At 34.8% G+C, this 13147-nt stretch overlaps 1 protein-coding gene across 7 annotated transcripts in view; it reads right to left on the bottom strand.

Annotated features, from left to right (window-relative positions):
* ERBB4 (erb-b2 receptor tyrosine kinase 4) overlaps nt 1–13147 on the bottom strand; it is a 1173590-nt gene that overhangs the window by 556525 nt on the left and 603918 nt on the right. For all 7 annotated transcript variants that reach the window (XM_058438803.1, XM_032754659.2, XM_058438808.1 and 4 more), the window contains one exon: nt 9958–10144. In XM_058438803.1, the coding sequence (XP_058294786.1) occupies nt 9958–10144 (187 nt within the window). The remainder of the gene's footprint in view (nt 1–9957; nt 10145–13147) is intronic.

The raw sequence follows: 13147 nt of genomic DNA, 5'->3' as shown, positions 1-13147 counted from the left end.
CTCACATTGCTGTGAAGATGCCACGCAAGATTGGGTAATTTATAAAGATAAGAGAGTTAATTGACTCACAGTTCAGCATGGCTGGGGAGGCCTCATGAAACTCACAATCATGGGAGAAGGGGAAGCAAACACATCCTTCTTCACAGGCCAGAAGGAAGGAGAATGAATGAGTGCCTGGAGAAGGGGGAAGCCCCTTATAAAACCATCAGATCTTGTGAGAACTAACTCACTATCATGAGAACAGGAAGGGGAAAACCAACCCCATGATTCAATTATCTCCACCTGGTCCCTCCTATGACACATGGGGATTATGGGAACTACAAATTCAAAATGAGATTTTGGTGGGAACACAGCCAAACCATATCTCTTTGAGACCTATTTCTAATTTCAATAGAAACTTACACTGTGGAAACTAAAGGTGAAAGTAAAAAATTTCATTTTTAAAGTGTCATTTACCTGACCAACAGAAAACCCAAGTCATAGCAGCTTAAAACATATTTAGAAGCAATGCATGCCATCCAGAACCCTGCTGACTCAAATATAAAATATAGTTAGGTCCCAAGTCATAAATGACACATTCTGTATTCTACAATTTGATGATATAAGCCTGACATGCTTTCAATAATTATAAAAATACACTGTCTATTTTTTTTACCAAAATCAAACTTCTCCTCAAAAAATAAAAAATCACATTTATTTCCAGAACTGCATTTAATGTTCAATAGGTACTTGATAATTTAACTTTTATAATCATCTTACAACCGAGCATCCTCGTTATGTTCATTTGAAGATGAGGAAACTGAGGCTTAGAAAGTTGAATCACTTGCCTCAGCATAGAATTTGACTCAGGGAGCCCAGATTCTGAGCCTGTCTTGTGATTCTTCATGTTATTCTGCTTGTAAGTCCTTGCCTGCTTGATTGGATTTAGTGAAAGTGTGGTCCCTTTAGTGCTGCACTGTCCAATATGATTATCATTAGCCAAATATGGCTGTTTAAATTAAAATTAATTAAAATTAGATAAAAATAAAAATTCATATCTTCATTCACAGCAGTCTTGTTCAGAGGGCTCAATGGCCACATTTGGCTACTGGCTCCTCTGTCGTGTAGCACATATTGAATATTGCTATCATCCCAATAAAGTTCTATTGGGCAGTACAGCTTTTGAGAGGAAAACAGATTAAAATGGAGCCTCCTGACGCCATAGACACGCTTGACTATAAAAATAATAATAATAATTGGCTTCACAGGGCAGATGGAGGGTAAATATTTGTCAGAAATATAATATTTACTGAGAGAAGACAGGCATGTAGAGATAATTTAGAATAGCTCATATCTCAGCACAATGACTTGAATGTACAAGTAGAACATAACAAAGCTAATAAATATTTGAATTGGCGTTACTTTCCAAAAGAATCCTAAACTTTTACCCGTAAAATTAAGTCTATTAATAAATGTTTGTACATTACAGCTAAGAGTTTAGCAAGCTTGATTTTAAAAAAGCCATAGTTGAATGACAGTGGCTATAGAATGAGTACTAGATTTTTAAAAATCAAATTCAGTATTTACAATATTGCTGTATTGCATGTTTGCTTGTATTTTATTGTCAACTTACCATTCATGATATATTCAAGTATTATACAATGATCAAAACAAATTCTTTCTAAAATACAACCTTAAGAACTATTGCTTAAGCTTGGATTGTTTACATTTTTCAGCCAATTTAATGGTTCACTGACAATAGTTCTGCCTGAAGAAATTGTCTTAAACAATTTTTGGGAGTGACATATGAAGAACGGGTAAATAGATGTAGATTCCAGCACAAGGTTCACCTGATTAGCCACAAGACCTTAGGCCTGGTTTCCTTAGATGTAAAATTATAATAAAGATATCTGCCAGGTCAGCATTACAGGGCTGTGTATGAAACAGAATTTTTTTGAAAGGAACTGAAAGCATTTTGCAAAGTGTAAACTTCCATAACATATGGGATATTACAATTATCATGCCTTTGGTAAACGTTGGAAGAGAACAACGTGTAGCCTCATTTCTGAACTCTGACTGAGGGTTTTAGGTTCTGCCAAGCTTGAGGCTGCCTCCTCTAACTAAACTTGATGATGTATTTACATATATTTAAAAATTGCCATAGACGTCTGTCAAAATTAGCATGCACTCTTCATTCCCTCTAAAATATAGATTTGGTGGCCAGGTCCAGTGGCTTACGCCTGTAATCCCAGCACTTTGGGAGGCCGAGGCGGGCAGATCACGAGGTCAGGAGATCGAGACCATCCTTGCTTACGTGGTGAAATCCCATCTCTAATAGAAATACACAAAATTAACTGGACGTGGTGAGGGGCGCCTGTAGTCCCAGCTACCCGGGAGGTTGAGGCCGGAGAATGGTGTGAGCCCGGGAGTTGGAGCTTGCAGTGAGCCGAGATCGCGCCACTGCACTCCAGTCTGGGCGACAGAGCGAGACTCCATCTCAAAAAAAAAAAAAAAGATAGATAGATAGATATATAGATAGATATAGATATAGATTTGGTTTATTCTTAAATATTATTCTTACTGTTTCCAGTCCTCTGCCATGAAATCAGAAAGTGCAACAATCCAGTGATTCTGGCCCCAGCATTGTTACACGTCCCTTGGTAACTGGGAATGGATGCAGAGAATTTTTCAATTCTCTGCAGTTCAGGGTCTGAAAGCCAGATGACGCTAATGTCCTGGGGTAAGGGTGGAGAGGTGGGTATTCTGATATATTTACTGTTTTCCTCAGAGCAAAACGATGGACCCATGGTTGTATTAAAACTAATCAATTTCTAGTACTACATTTGAGACTCTGAGGAGCAAAGATGTTCCTCTTTTTCTAAACACCAAAGCAAACAAGCATGCTTCCTCAATAAATGAACTTTAAGCAAGGGGGTTTGATTCCCTTATACATTTTTTTTCCTTAGGATATATAAGCTTCCTCTCTTAGGGAAGGGAGAAGACAGATTTTACTGTATCTTAAGAAAAAGTAAGAATGATCACAAAGGTTTAAGGTTCCAAGTAGGGAAGTTTCCTGAGAGATTCCATAATGCTAGACTTCCCCTAATATTTTCTGAAGGATGCTCTAGGGATTAAATAGAATGTTCTTCAAAGAGTGAGGCATCTTTAAGATTCCTGAAGGGGTCATAAATTAAGGGAGCTGAATTATATGCCCTGAGCAGCTCATCTTGCCAGTCATGACTGAAAACATGTGAACAGAGGAGAAAGGATGATTCCATTCCCTGAACGCCCAACCCCACCACTTATTTTGGCTTATTTCTCCTCAGATTTCTCTCCTTATTATCTCTGATTCTTGGTACAGAAGGAGGAGAAATTCTCACTTCCCCTTCATTCAGTTCTATAAATCCACTCATCAGTTGTCTAAATAATCAGTTGTCTGGAATAAGTCCCAGCAAAATTTGCTGAAATGGCCATTATAAATTTCTGATCCCTTAATTATAACATTTCCTCTTTTCGAATATATGTTTCTGTCTACTGACATTAATACATTATTGGAGTTCTCCTTTTTCTAGTCAATACACAGTCTGACATGACAAGCAAACAATACTCCTTAAAACACTGATGAGAGTGTCATTTCCAGAAATTGTGGACCTGATCTAAAAATTGACTCGTTCCGAAGAATGTGCCACTCTTTTCACTGATTCTCTCTGACTCACGCAAGCTTCACTATAGATTAGTTTTGATCTAATCATCTTCCAAGTAATTTACCCTTAAGCTAAGAGTATTCTTAGATTTTTTTTGGCTGCAAATATCACAATATGCTGAATAGATCTTCTAATGTAAATGTTTGTAGTACTTTTGTTAAACATTCTGTTTAACAACAATCCCTGAACTAGCCTGGTTGAACCCACTCAAACATTACCAAGACCTTTCACAGGGTAGTTGAAGAATGCTTAGCAACTCTCGTGTAAGAAAAAGAACTCTGAATATGTCTCTTGTGTAGGTCAAGACAAATGTCAGGGCCAATGAAGGATGAAACATGATGATGGAGATTTGAAATGAAGGGCTGGGGCAACAGGTGCTTGGCATGAAACGCTGAAAGACAGGAGAGAAGTGCTGTGAGGTAGCAAAGATAGCACTCTTCCTGAGAGTAGACAAAGGCCAGTCTCGTGCTTCCCATCACCAGAGAAACAGATCTTAAGCACAAAGTAGTTAGAAGACACACTGAAATTTAGAACACTTTTTTTTGTTTTTTTTGTCTGAACAGGTCACATCCAAAGCCCCAAGGAAACAACAGGAATCTATCCAAATACGCAGAAACAAATACAATAGTTTTCTCAATGTGGTAAAACAAAGGAAAACTATAAACAAAACAGATACAAGGAAAGAACACTAAGATTTCCAAACACCCCCAATGTGAAAGATGCTTTAATTGACAAGTTCCCTGTTTCCTTTAATGCTCATTACAACACTATGAGGCAGAATTTTCTTCACAGTTTTCAAGATAAAGAATCTGAGTCTCAGAGAGACACCCAGACTGTAGGTAGTAGGCCAGGTATTTGCACAGAGATTTTTTCTGATTCACAATGGCATATCACTCTATGACATATATTGAGTCAATGACAGGTGACTTGTCCTTTTTGATATTAGGTTATTTATTTGACCATTACTGAATAATGCCAAAGAGGCTTGAGAGACTTAAACGTGAAAAGGTACTACATTACTTTGATGTACTATTTTAATTAATAACTTATGCATAGTTGAAGGCAGACATTCAAGTGTAATGTTCAGATATCACATCTTTCAAATTTTACGTCATTTAGATGTTGTAGTTTCTGGACGAAGCATTTTATTTATGTATTTTGGGATAGCGTCCCTCTGTGCCACCCAGGCTGGAGTGCAGTGACGTGATCATAGCTCACTGCAGCCTCAACCTTCCAGGCTCAAGGGATCCTCCTGCTTCAGCTTCCTGAGCAGTTGGGATCGGCATGCACCATCAAACCTTCCATTCTATTTTTCTTCTACCAGAATCCAGCAAACTTCCTATATTATTTTCATTACTATTGAGGGCTTCTAGGAATAACTTTGGTATTTTTTGTTTTAAATTTTTGTTTGTCCATACCTCAAATAATAATCTAATCAAGATGATCCAGTACACAGTTAACAAAACAATTACAATGTCCATAAAATATCAAATAAAGACTAAAACATGTGAATATATTGGTCTGAAAATATGTAGAGTATTCAGCTAATTTTTGGAAAACACCAATTGTGCTTTTGTATCATCCCAAATATCACCTCCTCTAAAGATATTCCTATAATTTATAAAGTGAAAATTCAAATATCTAAGGTGAAATTTAGTGTGATAAATATATATATATATGTGTGTGTATATTAAATTTGTACCTAGGTTATCATTCCATATTAAGATTAAACCACATTTATCTATTTTATATGGATATAAATAAAATAGATACGAACTTAAGCATTTATCTTTCCATTTAAGATATGAACAAAATAGATAAAAACTTAAATGTTTGTCTTCCCATTTGGGATATAAATAGAACAGATATAAACTTAAGTATTTCTGAAAGATTCATTTATATCTACAATATAATATGTAGATTAAATTGTATCATATTACCAACCATGAGTAACAGATGAGGTGATTTTATAAATTATAGAAGGGAGAAAATAATAGTGGGTTTTATGGCCCATATAATTCCTTTTAGGTTTTGGCCAGACCAGTGACTAAACAAGTAGAAGCTTATAGAATTAATTAAGATTGTATATATACTATTAAATGTCGATTTGAATAGGAATGTTTGGTTAAGAGGTAATTTTAAAAAGTCAGCAGGACATCCTCATCAAGAGTGATTAATAAGAACCACGACCATGTGCAAGTGACCTTAACAGAAGTGTCCCCTGTCCAGCTATGGACTTCTTTGATGCAGTAGGGACATTCCCAATGGCCAAGAGATAGAGATGATTATATGCCTGAAGGGATGCACTGATGGAAGTATAACCTCTCCACTGGCAAGAAGAAAGTAAGGCAGCATTAACAGGACACCTAGAGTATGCCAATATGAGTTCCTCACTCCTTTATAGGTTGTGTGGCCTATTTTTAGTCTAGGCACCTGCCTCTTTTCCCCTCTACATATCATCTACCCTGTGCATAATGAGAAATGTGAGAAGCAGCAGTAAAACAAGTTTTTCTATTTGGCCAGAAAAATAGGTTTAAATCCATTTATTGTCTCAGGCACAACCAACATGAAAGTATGTAAGTAAGATCTGCAGTAATTTTTTAGGCCATGCAGCAACTTTTGGTGAACACTAAGCTAATTAGTAAGAGTTTTTAATGTGGGAATTAATCTGTATATGTCTAAGTGACATCCAACCATTAACTAGTGTATAATGACAGTCTTCATGTTAACTAAATATCTCTTTTGCACAAAGTTTGCAGAAAGCTACTGTGCTGTTCTGAACACATACTATTCTAATATCAAACAGTGAAAAAGATTTAAGTAGAAATGCAAACCACATATATATATATACACAAATGGTTACACTATATATATAGTGTATATATACACACTACATACACAGTATATATATAGTGTATATATATTATATATAGTGTATATATATACACACTGTATAGTATATATAATATATATACACTATATATACTATATATATACATGCAAACCATATATATATATGGTTACACTATATATAGTGTGTATATATATACTATATATATATACACAAAAGAACCCTTAAAGTCATCATCTCAAAACTCTTGGTTACAACACTCTGTACACTTCCCATCCCCATAATTGTTACTGGTTATTTACCCTGTTGAAAGTACTTAAAAATAAAATTTTGCTGAAGAAGAAAATTCATCATGAATTATTATTGTCTTTTTAATGGTTTATCATTATATAAAGTTGATGTTTGGGAAAATGATTATAGAAAAACTTTATTCCCAGCATCTTCCTTATCTTTAAGTCATTTTATATCCAAGTTTCTATCCAGGATCCCAGTGTGTTATTTTCATTTTCACCCGAACATACAGTGTATTTCTTGTCATGAAAGCAAAACCTTGTCTGTTCCTTTCCCATCCCTTCCTTTCTTTCTGCAAGATGACAGATGAATAAAAGTTATTTGCAGCAAATAACTGTGAATAATTTAACTGGATATTGTGCTATCATTACTTGGTAACATACCATTAATTAGATTAGTGCTTCTCAAATTGTAGTAATCATCAGCATCACTAGAGGGATACTTAACACACAAGTTGCTGGGCCCCACCCCCAGAGTTTCTCATTCAGTAGGTTTCAGGTGAGGCCCAGGGATTTGCATTTCTAAGTTCCCGGATGATGCTCATGGTGATGGTCCTTTAAGAATGCAGTTAAAAATTTAATACAGTATGGTAGATTAGGCAGTGATGTATCTGACTAATCAGCAGATTTGCTATCTCCCCTCATTTTATACCAGGTATAAAAAATTAAGGCGAGTCCAGTAGCTCTGCACTTAATAGAATATAAAAATGTTGTTTTAAAAACTCTTACTTTGTATAACACAAAAACGATCAACATAAAACAAATATTTTTCCGAAGCACAAAAACAATCTTACCTGAACTTAATTATGGCACTTATTTGTTGCTTTAATCGGGTTACCTAGAACATTTAGCCTTTTAAGATTTTGTCATAGAGAAAATTTTATCCCATATTCTTCTTCATGTGAACGGTTAGGTGTCTTCTGTCATTTCTGGCATATTCTTGCACACAAACACAATCATGTGTCCGTGTAACTTCTGATTCTCACAACTGGAGTAACACTATCGACCAGAATACCTAAAGTTCAATGACCCTAGACTGTTTCCCTTACAGAATAATTTTGGCACATAACAACCACCTAATAAATAAAATACCTGAAAAATGTTCATATTAGCCTAAATTTCTACCATTTTGTTGCACTTACTTCAATTCATACTCAAAAAAATTAGTAACTTTTGAACGAGTATGTATTTTTCTAAACAATCAATTCATTCTCTTAATAACTTATTAATTATCCATTTGTACTATGGCAAAAGAAAATATCACAGCTTCCAGGCAAAGTGAATAATAATATTCTTGAAATAATAGTGTTATATTTTGGTATGCACAAGTTAAACAACTGTAACAATCTTAAGTAATACAAGTTATGCACTTACTCAGTATGAAGTATGTTTAAATGTGGCACAATTTTGATTGATTAAATAACTCTGTTTTAATAATTTAGTAGTACTGGTATTAAATGTGAAAATAAATAAGGGAACTATTTAAAGACTAATTCTCTATATGGAAAGATTCCTCAAACAGCACATCTTATGGAATAATAACAAGATTCAAATATTATACAAAAGTTTGAAAGAAATTTATTCATTTTTTTCTTTAATATAATCAGAGGGAAATCATGATGAAAACACAATGCTTCCTATGCAGGTTTTAACTGGATCATATTACAGTATTTTTAGATTCCTAATTTCAATCATTCAATTGTTCTCTACACATTTCATTTCCAAAATTCTTTCTCCTATCATTATTTCTATATAAGTAGCAATTTAGTAAAAAACTCCATTCTTCAGTAAGAAAACTATCTTTGAAAGAAATAAAAGTGAAAATGTTGATGAAGGAATCTATAAATTCTGAACAATTTGCATTCACCATTATTTCATCAACTCTATAGCAATCATGTCCAAAATAAATAACACAATCAGTATTCCTTTCTTCACCCAAAATATCCCAATTTTATTTCACATGTCTGGCTAACTATAAAGCTATGTCTAACTTAAAGCTGGAAATTTAATATCCACTTCAAATATAAGAAACAAATTATTTCAATATTCTGATGATATTCATCTTGCTTTTTGTTATATTTTAAGGCCATATCTCTAAACTGCTTAATTTTTCAATGTCAATAATTATTACTACTTATTGTACTCAAAGTACATATAAAACCACTACAGGTTCGGATGCAAAATATATAGATTATATTAATTTATAGTAAATTAAAAGTGTAAACTCCTTTATCCTACAGTTAGGTACTAATTATTTACTAATTAGCTCTTTTTTTTTTTTTTTTTTTTTTTTTTTTTTTTGACATGGAGTTTCGCTCTTGTTGTCCAGGGTGGAGAGCAATGGCGCGATCTCAGTAATCAGCTCATTTCGATTACGGGTATACATGAATAAAATTCATGAGTAGAACCATTATACAAAAAAGCCTCCCACAGAACTTTTATGTACCCTGAGCTATGTGAACTGAAAAGTAACAGTGGGATGGCAAGAACCAGCTTACAAAATAAATTCCTATCGAGTGTTTTTCATAGAAGGATGATAATTTTAGGTTGCTTACATCATATATTTCCAATCTTAATGAGAAAAAACTACTCTGATGATCTGATGTTGTTGAAGTACTCTGAGAAAGAATTGCTGATGGCATTTAGTGAGCTACTGAATAAGAGAAATCAAAACTGTATAAATTAGATATATTTTCCAAAAATAAGGTGATTGTGCAGAAAACTAAAGATTCATGGAAATAGATATAACAGCTTGGGTATTACTAAGCTCTAATGATAGTTATTGCATTATTGCAAAGATTTGATGATATGGTCCACTGTTAGCCTGAAACCACCAAACACAGCATGTTTCATATCTCAGTTTTCAGTCACAGAGCATTTCCAGAGTTTACTCCTGTTCAGCTGAGATACAGTATTATGGTGTCCTTCACACTAAACTTACAAAATCTATAAATAAAAGCAAGGGCATCACAGGGCATCATTGCTCATAAAACGAATAAATCACTGATATTTAAATGCCTTAGAGTGTTCCTCAATGTAACAAACATGACAGTAACCCTACATACACATTTTTGTGTGCATTGCCTTATATTGATAATGAAAGCATATTTGCCATTTTGGATATATTCCTTACCTGTCAAGTTCTTTAATCCAAGTTCTTGAAGTCCAAAATTTCCATCTTTTCTGTAGTTTAAAAATATTGCCAGGGCATATCGATCCTCATAAAGTTTTGTCCCACGAATAATGCGTAAATTCTCCAGAGGCAGGTAACGAAACTGATTAAGAGCCACTAACACGTAGCCTGTGACTTCTCGAACAGACTGAAAAGACATAAACAATTGCCTGTGTTATAAAACGAGTTTGTCACTATGTATATGCAGCAATTTAGATTAAAAGGAGTTATTAAACTCTAATTTTCAGTTTTTAGTTTAATACATTATTTTCCATATCATATTCTAAATAATTGGCTTCATAATAAAAGATCACAAAGTGTTGGAATCTCATTTGAAGTATAAAGTTGCATTTCTTTTAAACAGTTATGAATGTGCTTATACTAAAATAATGGATTTTGTTTATGGGACCTTCTTCATACCTGAGATTTGAATATGGTTAATGGAATAAAGATCTTGCTTATCAACAGACTACAATAAGTTAAGGACACACAACCATCAGTTAAACTTTAAATAAAAAAGCATATTGGTGAGCCTAAGTAAAACAAAGCCATGTTAGTTTGTAAATTGTAGGATAGATTTAAAATGGCTCTATTGATATTTAGTGCTATATTTATCAAATAACAATTGCCCTGTACATCTCTAGGGAACACAAACATAAAAAACATGTATTAAAAACTAATTGTTGTGGCTGGGCGCAGTGGCTTATGCCTGTAATCCCAGCACTTTTGGAGGCCGAGGGGAATGGATCATGAGGTCAAGAGATTGAGACCATCCTGGCCAACATGGTGAAACCCCAACTCTACTAAAAATACAAAAAATTAGCTGGGCGTGGTGGCAGGCACCTGTAATCCCAGCTACTTGGGAGGCTGAGGTAGGAGAATCACTTGAACCCAGGAGGCGGAGGTTGTGCTGCAAGATTGCACCACTGCGCTCTAGCCTGGCGACAGAGTGAAACTCTGTCTCAAAAAACAAACAAACAAACAAACAAACAAAAAACAAAAAACCTAATTGTTGTCTATAAATTCATTCTAACCACATTTTTAATTTTTACTGCCCACTGTTTAAATTTAGTTGTCTGTAATAAGTTAATTATTTGAGGGTTTGTGATACATTTTAAAGCAAAACAGTGTCATGAAGAAAGTCTGAGTTTCATCTAAATATTAAGTTTTTCAATAAAATGATGATAAATAGTTGTCAGAATTTAAAAAAAAAAACTAAAAATGATACAAAAATACTCAAGTATTTGGTATTATTTCGATACCAATGTCATGTTATTCTAACTCACCCTTTTCATTTCAGATGCTCCAAGGCTGTTTTTGGTACTCCCCCCACACCCTGTCTATTCTCACTCCCTTGGTGACCTTATTCAGTTTCAAAGTTGGTGATATCCAAACATGTATCTCTATACTTTCCCCAAACTCCAGATTTACACCCAACTGTCTACTCAACATCCTTACTTGGATGTCTAGTATGCTTTTCAGACACACCTATCAATGGCTGAACTCTTTTCTTCCCCCACCCCTCTGGCAGCCTTCCTCATCTCAGTTGAGGTTATTCCATCTTTTCTGGCTTTCAGGCCAAAATTTCAGTCATCTTTGACTCTCCTCTGACACCCCAAGTGTGACCCATACTATTTGTTCTATGTTCAGAATGATCAGAAATTCAACTACCTCTTATGTCATCCATGGCTCCCAACTGAGCCATCATCATTCCTCATCTAGATTATTGCAATAGGTCTCCTTGTGTCTATTCCTGAACCCTATGGTTTATTCCCAATTCAGGCTAGCCAAGATACTTTAAAGACATAAATCAGATTACAACACTTCAATGCTTAAAACTCTGAAACATCTCCTACATCACTCAGAGTAACAGACAAAATCCTTTTACTGATGTATCAAAATCTTTATGCTGTTCAGTGCAATAACCACTAGCCATATGTGGCCTGAACAATTGAAGTGTAGCTGGCATAAATTTAGATGTGCTGTAAGTACAAAATACACTCTGGATTTTGAAGGTTATATGATGAAATGATAACATTTGAGATAAGTTGAGTTAAATAGAATGTATTATTAAAGTTAATATCAGTTGTTTCTTTTTACTTTCTTATTGTGGCAAAACATTTTAAATTACATTTTATTGCTCTTATTATAATTCTATTAGACAGAACTGCAGTGTATGATCTAGTCATCAGTTCTCTTTCACATGAAAAGTATAGTTCTACCTTAAATTGTGCATTATGCCCTTAAAAACCTGAGTTTCCCTTCATCTTGTTATCTTCTTGGCAAACTCCCTCACTACCTTCAAGTTTTTGCTCAAATATCACCTTCTCAGTTGAGGCCAACCCTGATAAACCTGTTGAACACTGTAGCCCCTACACTTCTACCTCATATTTTCAATTCTCATATTTTCCCTAGTACTTCTTACCTTCTACTGTACTATATAATTCATACATTTATCGGATTTAATATTGGTAACCTGTCTCTCTTTTTCTCAGAATATAGCCCTATAAGTTCAAGCACTTTGGTTTGTTAAGTTGTGTGTCTCATGTGACCAGGAGAATGGTAGTAAGAAACCAACAAGTATCTGGCCCTTCTCTGGCCACACACTTCACCACTGTACAAAGTCTGTGGAGTGAAGAAAAAGGCCCATTTAGATTCTGCACTCTCCCCTTCCAGACCCTGTGATCCCAGAATTCCCGTTGCAAATAACCTCAAGTCTTTACCCAGAAACTGTAATGTCATCTTCCCCAGTTCCATCCCCAGAAAGCAGATTGTGCCACCAATGTGCATATATTTAGGAAGGAATGGGTGGTCCAGGTGTCAACGTCTGATGGGAAACTGTACAGATCCTGGACATGTAGGCTAGAGTGTTCAAAAACTTGCATGTAAGACTTCTCACAATATAGGACAGAAGTGGATGGAAGAGAGGCTATAGACTGGAGCCACTTCTCTCCATGCCAACATATTCCTGAGGACTCCAAAAGTTCTAACATTGTACCTGGCCATCCAGGTTGTTATAAACATATATCTGTCAAAATGGGAAAATATAACATTTTATTTAGTAATCTCTAGTTGGTTTATAATAAACAATAAAATATGTGAGCCTCTATTCAGACTCTTTCCCCCCAGTCTCACAATTCTTAGGAATAAG

Source organism: Hylobates moloch, unplaced genomic scaffold (assembly GCF_009828535.3).
Source record: "Hylobates moloch isolate HMO894 unplaced genomic scaffold, HMol_V3 SCAFFOLD_1, whole genome shotgun sequence".
NCBI classification, from domain to species: domain Eukaryota; kingdom Metazoa; phylum Chordata; class Mammalia; order Primates; family Hylobatidae; genus Hylobates; species Hylobates moloch.
Note: the sequence above shows the minus strand (reverse complement) of the source record. Positions and strands in the feature narration are given on the sequence as shown.